General features: G+C 47.7%; 1 protein-coding gene across 1 annotated transcript in view; it reads left to right on the forward strand.

The window, feature by feature from the left end:
* Positions 1 to 19,266, forward strand: part of ST8SIA1 (ST8 alpha-N-acetyl-neuraminide alpha-2,8-sialyltransferase 1) — a 157,820-nt gene that overhangs the window by 33,969 nt on the left and 104,585 nt on the right. Inside the window, exon 2 of the mRNA XM_075898340.2 lies at positions 16,235 to 16,379. Within this exon, the coding sequence (XP_075754455.1) occupies positions 16,235 to 16,379 (145 nt within the window). The remainder of the gene's footprint in view (positions 1 to 16,234; positions 16,380 to 19,266) is intronic.

The following is a 19,266-nucleotide window of genomic DNA, read 5'->3' on the forward strand; positions in this document are numbered from 1 at the left end:
AAAAAACAGGAAAAAAGTGCGCATTATACTCGAGATTTTATGGCATAACAAATTTATACTTAGAAATCATACATTCATTGGACTCTAAGGAACTTCGAGAGGTCATCAGGTGCAGTCCCCTGAACTCATGGCAGGACCAAGCACTCTCTAGATCAAGGCTACTCAACTTTGAAAGCTTTGGAGGCCACGTGCCGAGTGCTGCAACTTAAGTGTGGTTGCATATACAGGCAGTCCCCGAGTTACGCAGATCTGACTTATGTCGGATCCGCAGTTATGAATGGGGTTTCTCGCCCCGGAGGACGGGAGCGGCGGGACGCCCAGATGCGCCATGGTCCCGCCGCCCGTGTCCTCTGGGGCGAGAAAAGCTGCTCCGCGTCTCCCTGGTCTGCTGGGGGGGAGACTGGGAGCAGAGCACGTGGGCAGCAGGACAGCCCAGACGCGTCACGGCTGTCCCGCTGCCGGCGTCCTCCGAGGCTTTGCTCCCCGTCTCGCTGGTCTGCTGGAGACCAGCAGACCAGGGAGACAGGGAGCAAAGCCGCGGAGGACCTGGGCAGCGGGACCGCGATTCGTCTTGGTCCGCTGCCCGCGTCTCCCTGGTCTGCTGGGGGGCGGGGGCGCACCTAGTGCGCCCCCCCCCCCCCAGCAGACCAGGCTTTTCTCCGGACGCCTGTGGTAGAGCAGCTGGGGCGCTGCCGGTTGGTCCCGTGGCACTGCTCTGGGTGCTACTGGACCAACCCGGCAGCACCCCAGCTGCTCTGCCTCAGGCGTCCCCAAGTCAGCTGCTGCTGAAACTGACCAGCGCTGACTACAGGAAGCCCGAGGCAGAGTTGCTCTGCCCCGGGCTTCCTGGAATCAGCCACTGATCAGTTTCAGCAGCAGCTGACTTGGGGACAACTGGGGTTCTTAAGTTGAATCTGTATGTAAGAACTGGCGTCCAGATTCAGCCTGTTGGAACTGATCTGCGGCTGATTCCAGGAAGCCCGGGGCAGAGCAACTCTGGATCGGGCTTCCTGTAGTCAGCCACTGGTCAGTTTCAGCAGCGGCTGAATCTGGATGCCAGTTCTGACTTACATACAGATTCAACTTAAGAACAAACCTACAGTCCCTATCTTGTACGTAACCCGGGGACTGCCTGTACAAGCAAGTGTATGTTTGATGCTTTTCTCTGGACTTTTTCCGGTTTGTTCACATCTTTCCTGAAACATGGTGTCCAGAACTGGACACGCTACTTCAGTTGAGGCCTAATCAGCATAAAGTGGAAGAATTACTTCTTGTCTTACTTATCACACTCCTGCTAATACATCCCAGAGTGATGTTCACTTTTATTAAAACAGTGTTACACTATTGACTCAGATTTAATTTGTGGTTCACTATGACCCCCAGATACCTTTCCTCAGTGTTCCTTCCTATACAGTTAATTCCCATTCTGTATGTGTGAAACTGATTGTTCCTTCCTAAGTGGAGTACTTTGCATTTGTCCTTATTGAATGTCATCCTGTTTACCTCAGGCCAATTCTCCAGATCATTTTGAGTTATAATTCTCTTCTCCAAAGCACTTGCAACTGCTCCCAGCTTGGTAACATCTACAAACTTTATGGGAATGTCTAAATTATACCCCTCTTTCGAAAAAGGGATGTAAATTAGACATAGAAATTGCAAATGAAGCCAGGATTTGAATTTCCTGTGCTTCATTTGCATAATGGTGGCCGCGCGTTTTCGAAAACAGGTATTTTTAAAGTGAAACCGCTGTCTAGATGTGGTTCTTTCGAAAAACCCCTTTTTCGAAAGATCCTGTACTCCTTAAAAAATGGGGTTTTTCCTTAAGGGGAAAAACTGAGGAGAATTGGCAGTTTTTCAAAGGGACATTGTTAAGGGCCCAAAAGCAAGCTATTCTGCTGTGAAGGAAAGATAGAAAATATGGCAAAAGACTGCCTTGGCTTAATCACGAGATCTTGCATGATCTAAAAATAAAAAAGGAGTCCTATAAAAAATGGAAAGTAGGACAAATTACGAAGGATGAATATAGGCAAACACAGGAATGCAGGGGCAAGATTAGACAGGCAAAGGCACAAAATGAGCTCAAACTAGCTATAGGAATAAAGGGGGAAACAAGATGACTTTTTATAAATACATTAGAAGCAAGAGGAAGACCCACAGGGTAGGCCCACTGGTCAGTGAGGAGGGAGAAACAGTAACAGGAAACTTGGAAATGGCAGAAATGCTTAATGACTTCTGTGTTTTGGTCTTCACCAAGAAGTTTGATGAAGGAATGCCTAACATAATGAATGCTAGTGGGAAGGGCGTAGGTTTAGAAGATAAAATAAAAAAAGAACAAGTTAAAAATCACTTAGAAAAGTTAGATGCCTGCAAGTCACCAGGACCAGATGAAATGCATCCTAGAATACTCAAGGAGCTGATAGAGGAGGTATCTGAGCCTCTAACTATCATCTTTGGAAAATCATGGGAGACTGGAGAGATTCCAGAAGACTGGAAAAGGGCAAATGTAGTGTCCATCTATAAAAAGGGAAATAAGAACAACCCAGGAAACTACAGACCAGTTAGGTTAACTTCTGTGCCAGGGAAGATAATGGAACAAGTAATTAAGGAAATCATCTACAAACACTTGGAAGGTGGTAAGGTGATAGGGAACAGCCAGTATGGATTTGTAAAGAATAAATCATGTCAAACCAATCTGATCGCTTCTCCCTTATCCACAAGACTTGTTATCCTATCAAAGAAAGCTGTGTATGTGGTATACCTAGACTTTAGTAAGGCGTTTGATATGGTCTCATGATATTCTTATCAATAAACTAGGCAAATACAGCTTAGATGGGTCTACTATAAGGTGGGTGCATAACTGGCTGGATAACCGTACTCAGAGAGTAGTTATTAATGGTTGACAATCTTGCTGGAAAGGTATAACAAGTGGGGTTCTTCAGGCATCTATTTTGGGACCGGATCTCTTCAATGATTTAGATATTGGCATTGAAAGTATGCTTATTAAGTTTGCAGATGATACCAAACTGGGAGGGGTTGCAACTGCTTTGGAGGATAGGGTCATAATTCAAAGTGATCTGGACAAATTGGAGAAATGGTCTGAGGTAAACAGGATAAAGTTTAATAAAGACAAATGCAAAGTGCTTCCCTTAGGAAGGAACAATCAGTTTCACACATACAGAATGGGAAGTGACTGTCTAGAAAGGAGTATGGCAGAAAGGGATCTAGGGGTTATAGTGGACCACAAGCTAAATATGAGTTAACAGTGTGATGCTGTTGCAAAAAAAGCAAACATGATTCTGGGAAGCATTAACAGGTGTGTTGTGAGCAAGTCACGAGAAGTCATTCTTCCACTCTACTCTGCGCTGGTTAGGCCTCAGTTGGAGTATTGTGTCCAGTTCTGGGCACCGCATTTCAAGAAAGATGTGGAGAAATTGGAGAGGGTCCAGAGAAGAGCAACAAGAATGATTAAAGGTCTAGAGAACATGACTTAGGAAGGAAGGCTGAAAGAATTGGGTTTATTTAGTTTAGAAAAGAGAAGATTGAGGGGACATGATAGCAGTTTTCAGGTATCTAAAAGAATGTCATAAGGAAGAGGGAGAAAACTTGTTCATCTTGGCCTCTAAGGATAGAACAAGAAGCAATGGGCTTAAACTGCAGCAAGGGAGGTTTAGATTGGATGTTAGGAAAAAGTTCCCAACTGTCAGGGTGGTTAAACACTAGAATAAATTACTTAGGGAGGTTGTGGAATCTCCCTCTGTGGAGATATTGAAGAGTAGGTTAGATAAATGTCTATCAGAGATGGTCTAGACAGTACTAGACTGGTTCTGCCATGAGGGCAGAAGACTGGACTCGATGACCTCTCGAGGTCCCTTCCAGTCCTAATATTCTATGATCTCCCTCTCAGACTCCACACCCTCTCCTGTACTCCAGTACTCTATCCCAAGCTCCCTTCTGCACCAAACCTCCATCCCAGACCCCCCACTCCCCCCACAGAAGTGCGGCTCTTGACCATTTACCGTGGAGTGATCCCACCCTTTAAAAATTATTGCCCTTCCCTGTTCTAGTGTAATCAGCAGGCTATTCCCTTTCTTCATTCTGCCACATTCTAGATCATTCTGCAACGAACCCAGTGATTATATAAAGGCAAGAAGCCAGCTAAATGTTGTGGTTTTGTCAGAGAATGAGGAGGGAGTATATATTTTAATTCAGCAACCTACACCATTCTTTTGAGTAGTGGCTGCATGAAGTAGAAAGATATGTTCAAAGATAAAAATCACATAAAACTATAGACAATAGAAAGGAAGAAAGTAAACTTGTAACAAGGAATGGGTCAACTTTTGCTGGTTGTAGTACTGAGTTGTCTCCATCATCAGCTGAAACGTCAACCAAAGACCATATTAGTATTTGAGACACCTTATCAACCAGGACTTAAAACTTTCTCTGTGTAATATTGGAAATCAAAGCTATTCTTGAAGCTCATATTGGTATGACCACTCAAAGCTCCATTTTTCTGAAGCTAACGACAGCCAGAGGCATGCTGAGTTTCTACCATTGTACAGCTTTTAAGTGCAAGCTACATTTGACTAATTATTCAGATGATGCTTCATACAATCTGATTTGGAAGAAGGCTCAAAACACATTTGAGAAGCAGCTAGCTTCCTTATCACCATGAAGCAGTTGGTACTCTTCAATGGCAAAGAATGTCAGTGACATGCTAAGTTTATAGTACTTTCCTGAAGAAACATGGAAGACCCTAGGGGATATACTAAGCAATATAAGTTATCTTGCCACACAAGGATTTGCACTGCAGTGTCATCATACTGAGCAAGCTAAAATTATGACTATAAATGGAATGGTTGACTTTATTCAACTGCTTTATCTGGAAGAATATGATCCTGATATTTCACAGTGTCTGAAAAAGTCAAGGCACATTCACAAGTACACTTATCCAAATGAGATCATGGAAATCGTGACTCTTAAAATGGTGAGAGAGATAGACTTAAGAAATTTTCTGGAAAGTGCTTCACTTTGCTGTTATGGTAGATGGAACAAATTCCTCTAACAAAGAGCTAGTGGTATTTTGTCTGTGATAAATAGATGTTCATGAAGAGTTCATTGTTCTGTACAATGTAGTCTGTACATCAGCAGAGGTAATCATCTCAATAAGGGAAGATATGATTGAATGTAAATCTGAGGGTCAAAAACAGTTGTGTACAGTGCTATAAGAACATAAAAACAGCCAGACTGGGTGATAGCAAAGGTCCTTTTAGTCCAGTATTCTGTCTGCTGACAGTGGCCAATGCTAGGTGCCTCAGAAGGAATAAATAGAACAAGTAATTATCAAGGCTACATCTATACTGTGGAGCTATTTCGGGATACCGGAAGTATCATGAAATAGCTATTCTGTGTCTTTTGAGTGGGCCAGTTATTTCGAAATATAATGGGCTCACTATTCCGATGTCCCTGTAAACCTTGTTCTACTAGGGTTAAGAGACACTTCAAAATAAGCTATTTCGAAATTACCTCAAAATAAACTATGGAATTTGCACAAATTGCGTAGCTTATTTTGAGGTAAGGGTGTGGCATAGACATACCACGAGTGATCCATCCCCTGTCACCCACTCCCAGATTCTAACAAATGAGGAAAAGAGAAAGCAGCTAATAGCTATTGATGGAACTATTCTCCATGAATTTATCTAGTTCTTCTTTGAACCCTGTTAAAGTCCTGGTCTTCACAACATCCTCTGGCATGGAGTTCCACAGGTTAACTCTGCATTGCATGAAGAAATACTTCCTCTTGAAATTATAACAACCTCGTGCATCCTGCAATTTTTCTCCAGGTCTAAACCCTCAGCCCTCTTGTTGTGGCCATAAGGCCTAATTCCAGAAGTCAGTGAAGTCAGTGCTTAACACCCGTCTCTGGGGCAGTGTGGCCTCACGGCCAGAGTCACTAATAAACTCCCCTCTCTCTGGGGGTATGTCTATACTACCACCCTAGTTCGAACTAGGGTGGCTAATGTAGGCAACCGAAGTTGCAAATGAAGCCTGGGATTTAAATAGCCCAGGCTTCATTTGCATCTTGCCGGGCGCCGCCATTTTTAAAGCCCCAGTAGTTCGGACTCCGTGCCTGCAGCTACATGTGGCACGGAGTAGGTAGTTCAGATTAGGCTCTCTAATCCGAACTACCGGTACACCTCGTTCCACGAAGAGTAACGGTAGTTCGGATTAGAGAGTCTAATCCAAACTATCTACTCCATGCCGCGTGTAGCCGCGGGCACGGAGTCCAAACTACCGGGGTTTTTAAAATGGCGGTGTCCAGCAAGATGCAAATGAAGCCCAGGATATTTAAATCCCAGGCTTCATTTGCAACTTCGGTTGCCTACATTAACCACCCTAGTTCGAACTAGGGTGGTAGTGTAGACATACCCTGGGTTAGTGCGGCCTAGCAGCCAGAGTCGCTACTAAACACCATTTTCATTGGAGCAGTGCAGCCTAGTAGCCGAAGTTGGTGTACAGTGGGTGCAGGCCCCACAGGTTGGAGGGATTCAGACAAGGGGGAGGGTAGGTGTACCTGGGCCTTCTCTACTCCAGTTGGTCCCAGCCCCAGGCCCTGGTAGCAGTGGTGAGGGCCTCTGCTTGCTTAGTGGGGAATCCCACCACAACATGCTGAGGTCCTCAGGAAACCATCTCCAACCCTGGGGCTACTTCCTACCATATTCCACTGGACTCTCTCCAGGGTCCTTCCTCCAGGTCCTCTGCAGTAGTGCTGGTGTCTCACTGGGTGGCTTCCAGGTCCAGTCTCTCTGGCAGTTTGCCTGCAGGACCTCAAGCAGCCATGCCTCCTTCCTCCTCAGCAGCCAGCCCAGACTGAGCCCTTTGCCAGGCTTTTATACCTGGGCTGCAGGCTGAGCATGTTCAGCAGAGCTGTGTGGGCAGGGCATCTTCACCCAGGTGAGCCTGGTCAGCTTCTCCAGTGTAGGGCTGGTACACCCTATCACACACCCATTAGTCTCCTCTTTTCTAAGCTAGAAAGTTCCAGTCTTATTAGTGTCTCCTCACATGGCAACTGTTCCATAACCCTAATCATTTTTGTTGCCCTTTTCCAAACTTTTTCCAATGCTAATATGTCTTTTTGGAGATGAAGCAACCACATCTGTACACAGTATTCAACATGTGGGCATATCATGGATTTATATAGAGGTAATAAGATATTCTCTGTGGGTACATCTACACTACAACGTTAATTCGAACTAACTTAGTTCGAATTAGTTAATTCAAACTAAGCTAATTCGAACTAACGCATCTAGAACTAAAAACTAGTTCGAATTAGTGTTTTGCTAATTCGAACTAGCGCGTTCACATTAAGTGGACCCTGAACCGGGGTTAAGGATGGCTGGAAGCAGTGCCGGCAGGGCATCAGAGGAGAACTTAGAGTGTGGAGCTGCTGTCTCAGGCTAGCCGAGGGCTGTGCTTAAAGGGTCACAACCCCCACCCCGGACAGACAGTTCTCAGGGTGCCCCGCTTGCAAAGCAGTCCTGGCTTGGATTGCCCGGAGTACCCACACTGGACACATCACAGCACTCGGCCATCAGCCCGGCTGCACTTGCCGCAGGCTGCCATCTGGGGAGAGGGGGTAATTGGGGGGCTGCAGGAGAGCTTCCACCCCCAGAAGCCCGTAGAGCCAGCCCAGTCCTCCCCATCGGGGGCGCGTACCCCATTCCTCCCTCACCTCCTTCCACTTACCCTTCCCTAGCCCCTCTTCTTGATGTACAAAATAAAGGACAATTGTGTTCAAAAATGGAATCTGTCTTTATTGAACAAAACTGGGGGATACTGGGAAAAGGAGTTGGGAGAGGGGAAGAGAGAGGGTGGGAGAGGGGAGGGCAACTAAAATGATCAGGGGTTGGGAACAGGTCCCCTATGAAGAGAGGCTAAAGAGACTGGGGGTATGTCTACACTACCCTCCTAGTTCGAACTAGGAGGGTAATGTAGGCATACCACACTTGCAAATGAAGCCCAGGATTTGAATTTCCCGGGCTTCATTTGCATAAGCCGGGCGCCGCCATTTTTAAATCCCGGCTCGTTCGAACCCCGTGCCGCGCGGCTACTCGCGGCATGGGCTAGGTAGGCTTCCTAGTCCGAACTACCGTTACTCCTCATTCAAGATCTTTCTCTCTTGAAAACAGCTAATTTAGTCCCCCTCATTTCATACATATAGTTGGGATTATGTTTTCCAATATGCATTATTTTGCATTTATCAATATTGAATTTCATCTGCCATTTTGTTGCCCAGTCACCTTGTTTTATGAGCTCCTTTTGAAGCTCTTCCGAGTCTGCTTTGGTCTTAATTATCTTGAGCAGTTTTCTATCATCTGCTAATGTTGCCACCTCACTATTTACTCCTTTCCCCAGACTATTTACGAATATGTTGAATAGGATTGACCAGTATGAACCCTTGGAGGACACCACTAGTTACCTCTCTCCACTCTGAAAAATGACAATTTATTCCTATCCTTTGTTTCTTATCTTTTAACCAGTTATTAGTGTTTCCTCTTATCCTATGACTGCTTACTTTGTTTAAGTGCCTTTGATGAGGGACCTTGTCAAAGACTTTCTGGAAATCTAAGTACACTATATCCATTGGGTCTGCCTTGTCCTAATGTTTGATAACCATCTTAAAAAATTCTAGTAGATTGGGGAGGCCTGACTTTCCTTAACAAAGCCATGTTGACTCTTCTCAAATAAATTATGGTCATCTACGTGTTTGACAATTCTGTTCTTTGCTATAGTTTCAGTTAATTTTCTTGGTACTGAAGTTAGACTTACAGACCTGTAATTGCCAAGATAACCTCTAGATCCCCCAACCTCTTTTTAAAGATTGGCATAACATTAGCTATGCTCCAGTCATTTGGTACAGAAGCTGATTTCAAGGATAGGTTACAAACCAAAGTTAGTAGTTGAAAAAAGAACTACTATTTGCAGAACTATAATGAGAAGTTATATGAGAAGTTTAATATCAGGTGTAGCAATCAGACTGCAACAAAAGGAACATGAACTTCACATACTCATTTCTATGGGTGTACTTTGTGATTTCCTTAACAGTTTCAAAAGTATCTCTTAAGAGAGTGTTATTTTTAATAGTGTCCTGGCACAATTTCAATTTACTGAAAATTATGCAAATGAGATGCTCTCTTTTAAGGGTCTAAACTACAAATCTCTATGTAGGCATCTGGATTTTCCATGCAGAAGCATTGGCTTCAGTGTCTCTAAGACCTACCATACACTATGTGCAATTTAGCAGATTGTGAAGGATTCAACAAAAGATCCTGAAATGAGAGCTCAGACTGGTGGCATTACAGAGCAAATGGAAAAGTCTTACATGAACTAGTTCAAGAAGTCTGAAATATTGTAGGCAACCTGTTCCAAATTCTGCAAAGGCCAGATATTTTTGCAACAGATGGCTAATCTCTCATGAAAACGACATGTACTTCACTTCAGTTCCTCTGATCAGTGAAAGTTACAACTTATTCTGGGAGCAAATCCACCAGAAAAGTTTAAAGCTGGAGAGCTGGAGAGAGTTGGAAAGCCAGAGCTTCCAAGAAAGAAAGTTCACAAATTCCCAAATGCAAATAGGGATTCAGCTACCCAAATTCAGAAAAGGAATTTTATATGTACATCAATTTAGAAGTAATTGATTTTACAATGTCTAGTATTCAATTGAGATTTGTATAATTAGGTTGCAAGATTTTTCAAAATCTTAAAAGTTTCCTAATCCCAAAGGGTATGTCTACACTACAAAGTTAATTCGAAATAACAGCCGTTATTTCGAATTAACTTTAATAACATCTACACATACAAACCGCTATTTCGAAATAAATTCGAAATAGTGGAGCCCTTATTTCAAATTTGGCAAACCTCATTCTACGAGGAATAACACCAAATTTGAAATAGCTAATTTGAAATAAGTGCTGGGTAGACACTTATTTTGAATTAGGGGGCCTCCAGCCCTTCCCAGGGAGCCCTGGGGCCACTCTGGGCACAACCAGCAAAACTCGTCTGCTCCCCCCACAACCCTGGAGCCCTTAAAGGAGCAGACTCTGGCCACAGTGCCTGTGCCAGTTGCCAACCTGCCAGCAGACCATGCACCTGGCACAGGATAAACCAGCAACCCGCTGCCACCCAGTACTCCACCGCTCCCCAGGACCAGGCTGGCAGCTCTCAGGAGCCTGCCAGGGGCCGCAAAAGGCCAGCACCTTCCTGGTCTAGTGCGGAGATCGTGGGCCTCCTTGAGGTTTGGAGGGAGGCCTCCAATGCCCACGATCGGCGCACTAGGTGCAGGAATATGGCCATCTACAGCCACATGGCTGCTAGCCTGGCCACCAGAGGCCACATGCACAGCCAGGAGCAGGTGCGGAGTAAAATAAAGGAGCTGCGGCAGGCCTATGCCAGGGCCTCCCAACCAAGGGCTGACCCGGAGGCCTGCCCGCACTTTGAGGCCCTGGATCACATTCTGGGGGGTCAGATGGTCCGTGCCCCCATGAAGGTCATTGACCCTGGGGCAGAGGGTCCTGCGCTGACACGGGAAGAGGAGGAAGAGGAGGACGACGGCAGCCAGGAGCCTGAAAGGAGCGTGCCCTGCACCCAGGACCCCCGAGCCAAACCGGAGAGCCCATCAGAAGCCTCATCCGAGGCCGGGGAGGTCTCCACATGTGAGTGCCATCACGGTCCCCTTATGTGGGGTGGTGGGGGGCAGAGGGGGAGCCCAGGAACCATGCACATGGGCCTTGCTGACCACGGAGCAGGCAGCAACCTGTGCGTCTGCCGTGCCAGCCGGGACTTGTGGTCCCAGCTGGGTGCCATGCAGGGGCCCTGGCCTGTTCCTCGCACGCGTCTACATGTGAAGGCACATGACAGGCTCCTGACCCTGGGGAGAGACACTGCACACTGCCCTCCCTCCAGATGCCCCTTCTATACAAAGGAAGGGCACATCTCCCCTCCCGCCCTCCTTCCCCGCCTCCTCCCCACACCACACTATTGGCAGCACAGGGGCTGGGTTAGCAGGACGTGATGGTGCGGAGACCTGCCATCCTCACTTTGCAGAGGGGGGCTGGGTTTCACCCACTGTGTCCCCAGGGAGAACTGACCACTTCTCTTGTTTCACCACAGCCACAGTACCAGTGAGTGCAGGACGCACCACCCCGTCTGGACCATCCACCCGCACCTGGGCCAGCAGGCACACCCGCAACCAGGAGGAGTTCCAGAGGCAGCAGCTGCGGTTGCAGGGATGGCAGGTCCACAGCCAGGAGTAATGGGTGCAAGAGGACCTGCAGCTGCGGCGGGAGAGCTTGCAGGAGCTGCGGAAGCAGGGCTGTGCTCTCCGCGAGCACCTGCAGGCCCTGGCGGACAGATTGCTGCCTCCTGCTGCTCCAGCCCCTGCGGCCACCCCAGCTATCGCTCCTCCTCCCACCCCTGCTCTCCCTCCTGCTTCTTCTGCCCCCGCGTCCCTCCTGCCCCACCCTCCACACCCACTCCCCCCGGGAATGTCGAGGCACCTGCACCTGCAGTGCTGCGAGATGGGAGGGCCGGCAAGACCCCCAACCCTGAGCTTCCCCTCCCCCTTTCTCCCCTTGCCTCCCCCTTCCAGCTCCCTCCTCCCAGGTTTCCCCCTTCCCCTGTCCCACCCTCATTCTCCCCCTCCCCCCACCGCAGTTATGTTAAATAGAGTTCTTTGTGGCAACACAGGTGTTTTTATTGTATATCAGGAAGGGTGGTTAGAGAGGGGAAAGGGGAAGGAGGTGGGAGTGGAATGTAAGGCCCCAGTGGGGCATGCCAGGGGGACTTCAGTCCTCATCCGCCTGGAAGCTCTCCTGCAGGGTTTCCCGGATGTGAACAGCCCCCTGTAGGGCCTCCCGGCTGGCCGCCATGTGGGTCTGTGCGTACTGGCCAGCCAGGCGGTCAGCCTCTGCCATCCAGGCTGGCAGGAAAGCCTTGCCCTTCCTCTCACATAAATTGTGGAGTACACAGCATCCTGCCACCACGTGCGGAATATTGTGCTAGGAGGGTGAGGAAGCACCTAAATTGTGCTTTCAGTCGGCCGAAGGCCCCCTCGACCACAATGCAGGCCCTGCTGAGCCTGGCATTGAAGGCCTGCCGGGAGGGGCTAAGGTGTCCCATGTAGGGCTTCATGAGCCAGGGCTGTAAGGGGTAGGCCGCATCCCCCAGCAGGCACACTGGCATATCCACGTCCCCGACCCTGATGTGGCAGTCGGGGAAGAAAGTCCTGGCGTGCAGCCTCTGGCACACGAAGGAGTTGCGGTAGACCCGCACGTCTTGTGACTTGCCGGACCAGCCCACACTGATGTCCGTGAACTGGCCCCAGTGGTCAGACATGGCCTGGAGGATCACGGAGAAATACCCCTTCCTGTTGATTTAGAGGGAAGCCTGGTGGTTCAGAGCATGGATGGGGATGTGCGTCCCTTCGATTGCCCCTCCGCAGTTGGGGAAGCCGAGGGCACCGAACCCCTGGATGACTGCATCTAGGTTGGTGAGGCAGATGACTGTGCGGAGCAGCACCCTGTTGATGGCCTTGACCACCTGCAGAGAGACACACAAAACCGAGGGTCACTAGGGTGGCTGGGAGTGTTCGTGCCCCACCACTGCCCCGTGCCCCACTCCCAGGAGCAACCCCCGCTGCAGTCCTGGCCACCATGGGCAGTCTGTAGCATGGCCGAACTCTCCTGGGGAGGGCACTTAAACCACCTCCCCACCATTTTCCCTGGGGCAGCCCATGTCCTCCTTGCAGCCCCCCCTCCTGGCCCAATGGCCGGCGAGTGCCGTACCTGCATGAGCACCGCTCCAACGGTGGATCTCCCCATGCCGAACTGGTTGCCGATGAATCGGTAGCTGTCCGGCGTGGAGAGCTTCCAGAGGGCGATGGCCACCCGCTTGTGGAGGGGAATGGTGGGCCTCATGCATGTGTCCCGTTGCCGCAGAGCAGGGGCAAATCACTCGCAGAGCTCCAGGAAGGTGTCCTTCTTCATCCTGAAGTTTTGGGTCCACTGTTGTTCTCCCCAGTGCTCCAGGACAATGTGGTCCCACCAGTCGCTGCTGGTGTCCAGACACCAGATGGGGCAGGGCACGCTGGCATCCGGGCGCTGTTCCTCCAAGGCCCCCAGGGGGGGTAGGCGGAGGGCCAGGGGGCTGGCCTGCAGCAGAAGGTGTCAGGCAGCCTCCAGCAATTGCTCCCAGGCTTTCAGCAAGACATTCAACATGAGCACCAGAGTGCCCAGAGGAGGCTCTGGCTCCATGGTGCCGAGTGCTGCGATGTCCCAAACGGGAGCGCCCAAAGCAGGCGGAGAGGAAAATGCTTTGCTGTCCCTCGGTGAGATAGGCAAGCAAGCGGGAAAGCTGAGAACCGGCTGTCCAGGGGGGTCCCTTTAAGCATGAGCCTCAGATAGCCTCAGACAGCAGCCACACAAAGCAACTACTGACCTGATGCCCTGCTGGAACCGGTTTCAGCTGCCCTTAAATGCGAGCCAGCATCCAATCAGTGTGGACGCGCTATTTCGAAATAGCAAAACGCTATTTCAAATTAGATTTTGTGTCTAGATGCGTTATTTCGAATTAGCTTATTTCAAATTAACTAATTCGAAATACGTTAATTCGAAATAGCGCTGTAGTGTAGACATACCCAAACATAACAGGAATGCAAGTTCAAGATGTGTTGTTATAACTTCAGTCGTAATTGACTGAATACTCAGCTTCCTCTGTTGCAAGTCATCTGTCAATTTAAGGAAAGATGACTGAAGTCCAGTCGGAAATAGCTTTCTTTGCTTAGCTATACCAAACATCAGCTGTCTTCCAAAGTACTGAATTTGATTCAGATGATTTTAGTGGTACCCAGCCATCAATATGGTAAATTACATAGTTTCAGTACTCTACGTTGTATTAAAATATTACTTCAATCGAAAATGGGGTAATCACTGCTCAGGTGGTATATGAATTTTATATGGACATGAGGATATGACTGATGATTCACAGCTTACAGATGTTGCAGAGTAAGTCATTTAAAAAAACTCAGGTTGAAGATCATTGCTTGGAATTCTTTCAGTCATTCTTTTTACCTGTATTTTAAAAAGTAATGCTTTAATATATGTAGTTTTATAGCGTGGCTAAATTTTCCAACTTTACTAAAAGTGAGATGATAAATGAGCTTTTTCTTCCAGATTTAGTTTTCTTTATCAATGCATTTTGGCAGGTAGGCATGGGTGGATAAAACTCTCCTAAGCACACAGCTGTCTCTGCCCATGAAAACATATGGCTATTATAGATTGTTCACTTGATAATTTAACATTTTCTCATCTGTACTACGCATACAGACATATGGCCATCTAGCTGCCTCATATCTCTACCTCTGTAGAAGCCATGAAAGGAGTTAGAGGATTCTGTGTGCACACATGTATGTGGTAGATAGTCTGAGTTTTCACACATTTCAAGATGGTAAAGTTTGCTAGAGTGCAGGCTACAGAACTACCTCCTTTTGGACAGTCCGTGTTCTTTTCAGGGGCCTAATCTAATAGCAAGTGAAGACTGTGGGAAGACTCCTATTGACTCTAATGAGATTTGTATCAGAGCCTGAGAGCTCATGCTGTAAGATGCTTGCAGAGGCCTTTTGTCTGAAATATAGAAATATCTGGTGAAGCCCTATTTCTCCTTTATAGCATAAAGAAATTGATTCCTGACATCTGTCTTGTGTGCACCAGGGCCTCAACTGCTACAAATTCAGGGTTAGGTACTTTATCAGGCTCCATTAGCATATATCCCTGACTCTACATACAGTCCCATTGACTTCAGCGGGACTCCACCTGCATGTGTATAGGTCCATTCTGGTGGATTTCACTGGAAGATGAAAGCTTAAAATAGTGCTACCATAGGGTTCTTGAGCTATGACTATAAATTACTGTGATTTTTTTTCCTAAGGAAGTATATGGCCCTTCATCTGTCTGACATAACAATTTTAGAAAGCTTTATCTAGCCTAGTAATGAATCATATTAGAATGTATACATTGTAATTCATATTCTAAAAGCACATAAGTATACCTTTGTACACAGCAGTTTAAAACAGGAGTAGGAGTAAAATACATCAAAATCAAAGTATATTAGAGTGTGATTCTGGTCTGAAAAGCATGTCTAACAATTACACCGTGGGGCTCCATATTTATTCTCTGAGTGGCTTACAGATCAAACTTGCTCAGTTCTTAACTAAAAAGCTTGGTGGGAAAGGAGATTAGTAATTACCTGCTCTGCAAACTTAGAATAGGGTCAGACACTCAAGCTGGGTTCTTTGTGGCTCATGCATCTGTATCAACAATAAAGCAGATACTGCATAGCAAACTGGTGTCTAAAAATTCTCTCTCTGTTGCACCTGTGAGATGACAGTAATCCAAATTCAGCAGTAGCATGAGTGGGAGCAAATCTGTTCAAGCCAGTAGTGCTTCCTGCATTTACATAGGTAGAAAATTGTCCTTAGTTTTCTTTCTTTCTTTCTTTCTTTCTTTCTTTCTTTCTTTCTTTCTTTCTTTCTTTCTTTCTTTCTTTCTTTCTTTCTTTCTTTCTTTCTTTCTTTCTTTCTTTCTTTCTTTCTTTCTTTCTTTCTTTCTTTCTTTCTTTCGCCATTTTCGCGATCTGGGCTTTTTTGCGCAAAACACATCTGAGCTGTCTACACTGGCCCTTTTGCGCAAAAGCTTTGCGCAAAAGGACTTTTGCCCGAACGGGAGCAGCATAGTATTTCTGCAAGAAGCACTGATTTCTTACATGAGATCGTCAGTGTTCTTGCGGAAATTCAAGCGGCCAGTATAGACAGCTGGCAAGTTTTTCCACAAAAGCAGGTGCTTTTGCGGAAAAACTTGCCAGTCTAGACACAGCCAATGATTATTTCCTCTGCAAGTGCAGTAATCAATGCAAACTCACTGGGTTGGAATTTGAATGTCTAACTATCTTATTTTCTAAATAGTCCATTAAATGTATCTTATCAATGTTCAGAGTAGAAATCTCCTATTGTTTGGTGCTTTCGTAGTAGAAGTAATTGCATTCAGGCTTGACTTAACAGCATTGGAGTTGTACATAGTCTCAGCTGGGTGGTGATTCGAGTAAAGATGGGAAGCCTCACTATGACATTTCCATAAGTGAGTCCTAATGAATTTGTTTCTTTCTTTCTCTTTGTTGCTGCTATTAGGAAACTGCTGGAAGACTGTTGTGATCCCAGTCAGCTCTTTGCTATGACAAAACAGAACTCTCCGCTGGGAAAGAACCTCTGGTTTGATGGGGAATTTTTACATTCCTTTACTATTGACAACGCAACTTACTCCCTTTTCCCACAGGTCAGTGACTCTCTTATATTTTTCACTCTCGCCCTTTATTTCTTTTCCAGACAATAAAACTGTATATGCTAAATCAGGCTGGATAAAAGGCTACTTGGAAGGAATAATCTGTAACTTCACTCCTTAATGATAAAAGTTTTCCTGTACCCCCTTTTTTTTTTAAAGCCAGAGGCACTGCAGACCTCCATCCCCCAAAGATTGCATATACAGGCAGTCCCCGGGTTACGTACAAGATAGGGACTGTAGGTTTGTTCTTAAGTTGAATCTGTATGGGTATGTCTACACTACCCCGCTAGTTCGAACTAGCGGGGTAATGTATGCATACCGCACTTGCTAATGAAGCCCGGGATTTGAATTTCCCGGGCTTCATTAGCATAAGCGGGGAGCCGCCATTTTTAAATCCCCGCTGCTTCGAACCCCGTGTAGCGCGGCTACACGGGGCTCGAACTAGGTAGTTCGGACTAGGGTGCCTATTCCGAACTACCGGTACACCTCGTTTCACGAGGAGTACCGGTAGTTCGGAATAGGACCCTAGTCCGAACTACCTAGTTCGAGCCCCGTGTAGCCGCGCTACACGGGGTTCGAAGCAGCGGGGATTTAAAAATGGCGGCTCCCCGCTTATGCTAATGAAGCCCGGGAAATTCAAATCCCGGGCTTCATTAGCAAGTGCGGTATGCATACATTACCCCGCTAGTTCGAACTAGCGGGGTAGTGTAGACATACCCTATGTAAGTCGGAACTGGCGTCCAGATTCAGCCGCTCCTGAAACTGATCAGTTTCAACAGCGGCTGAATCTGGACGCCAGTTCTGACTTACATACAGATTCAACTTAAGAACCCCAGGCGTCCCCAAGTCAGCTGCTGCTGAAACTGATCAGCGGCTGATTCCAGGAAGCCCCGGGGCAGAGGCTTCCTGTAGTCAGCCACTGGTCAGTTTCAGCATTGGCTTACTTGGGGACGCCTGGGGCAGAGCAGCTGGGGTGTTGCTGGGTTGCTCCAGTAGCGCCGCCACTCCTCGGCGCTACTGGACCAACCCAGCAGCACCCCAGATGCTCTGCCCCAGGTGTCCTGATTCAGCCGCTGCTGAAACTGATCAGCAGCGGCTGAATCAGGACTCCTGGGGCAGAGCAGCTGGGGTGCTGCCGGGTTGGTCCAGTAGTGCCAAGGAGCGGTGCTGCGGGACCAACCGGCAGCGCCCCACCTGCTCTACCACAGGCCGGGGGCTTTGCTCCACGTCTCCCTGGTCTGCTGGGGCTCCACGTCTCCCTGGTCTGCTGCTCTGGCAAAGCCTCAGAGGCGCGGGACCCCTCGCCTCCCCGGCTTTGCTCCAGGTGTCCCTGGTCTGCTGGAGTCGGTCCCCAGCAGACCAGGGGCACCCGGAGCAGCTTTTCTCGCCCCGGAGGTCGAGGTGGCGGGACCGCTGCGCTCTGGGCGGTCCTGCTGCCTGCGAGCTCCGGGGCGAGAAAGCCCCATTCGTAAGTGCGGATCCGACATAAGTCGGATCCGCGTAATTCGGGGACTGCCTGTATAGCAGGAAGACGAGTAATAATGTAGATTCAAACATCTTCCTCCAATAGCCACCTCTCAGTGGTGCTCACTCCAAATGTTTAAAAATCTTGAGTCAGGACCCAAAAGATTTTAAATATGAAGTTTATGTCAAAAATAAATATTTTGTATTATTTTATTTGCCTATTGGTTTTGAGCTTTCAGGCCACCTTTTCAAGCTTCCCTATTTAACCATGTGGGCTATGAACTTGGATCAAATAAATAAAGGTTGAGATGCTCACATTTTAGAGTTTTGAAGCTTTACATACCCTCAAATAAGTCAAGATTAGTGATAAAGTTATGGGAATTGGCAACATTGCAAAACATACAGTGAAGAATCTTTAAGTTGTCCTTGCTTGTACAACATGTAGGATTTTGCCAGAAGTTTTGACTTAAGCCTTTTGTTCCCCACATCTTCCAAATTAATTACTTCTGGTCTATGATATTTAGACCCAGATTCACAGCTGGTGTTAACAGAAGCAGCTCCATTGAAGTCATTGGAATTTCATACTTATACTACGGTGGAGTATACAGTGTTTAAATCAAAAGACCAAAAATTACATATGATGGGCTAGACCAGGGGTGGGCAAAAGGACCTCTGTGGACTGGATCTGGCCCTCCAAGTGGGTTGATCCAGCCTAAGTTGGACATGCCACTTCCCCGCCCCAGGCCAATTAGGCTCTGGGGGCCGGAGTGCGCCCGAAACTTCCTCCTGCCCCGTGGAGGAGACGTCACACACTCTCCTACTCCCAAGCCCTGATTAGCCTGGAGGAGGGGGAGCTGCATGAAGTTTCCTCTGCCCTGTGAGGAGAGCATGCCACTTCAATGTGCCATATGCTTGTGCAGGGCCGGGGCAGGGCGAATGAAGCTTCACGCAGCTCCCCTGCCCCCAGGCCCTGATTGGCCTTGGGGGTGGGGGAGTGTGGGAAGCCTCTTTCCACCCTGCTGGAGGCATGGATGCCTAATGGGAAGAGGGAGGCAAAAGGGCTTCCCCACCCCCAGACCAATCATGGTTTGGGGTGGGGTAGCCCAGAAGCATCCTGCCCCCCCCTTCCAGTTTAGGCCCCACCCCTTCCCCAAACCCAAAATTATTGCCCACCCCTGGGCTAGACTCTAATCCCAGTTATGTGGGCCTAAATCTGGAGTAACATCACAATTCTTCCAAGTTCTGAACTTGATGTTACTTCAGTAGGTGATGATCTACTCTGTTTTTAAAAGTGTGTGTTTGTCTGTCTCTGCGTGTGTCTGTCTGTTCAAAAACTCCTCCTAAACGGTAAGAGCTGGGCCCGCCAAATTTGAGGAGTAATGGTAGTTCGGACTAGGAAGCCTAGTTCGAACTACCT

Source organism: Pelodiscus sinensis, chromosome 1 (assembly GCF_052426305.1).
Source record: "Pelodiscus sinensis isolate ZL-2025 chromosome 1, ASM5242630v1, whole genome shotgun sequence".
Lineage (NCBI taxonomy): Eukaryota > Metazoa > Chordata > Testudines > Trionychidae > Pelodiscus > Pelodiscus sinensis.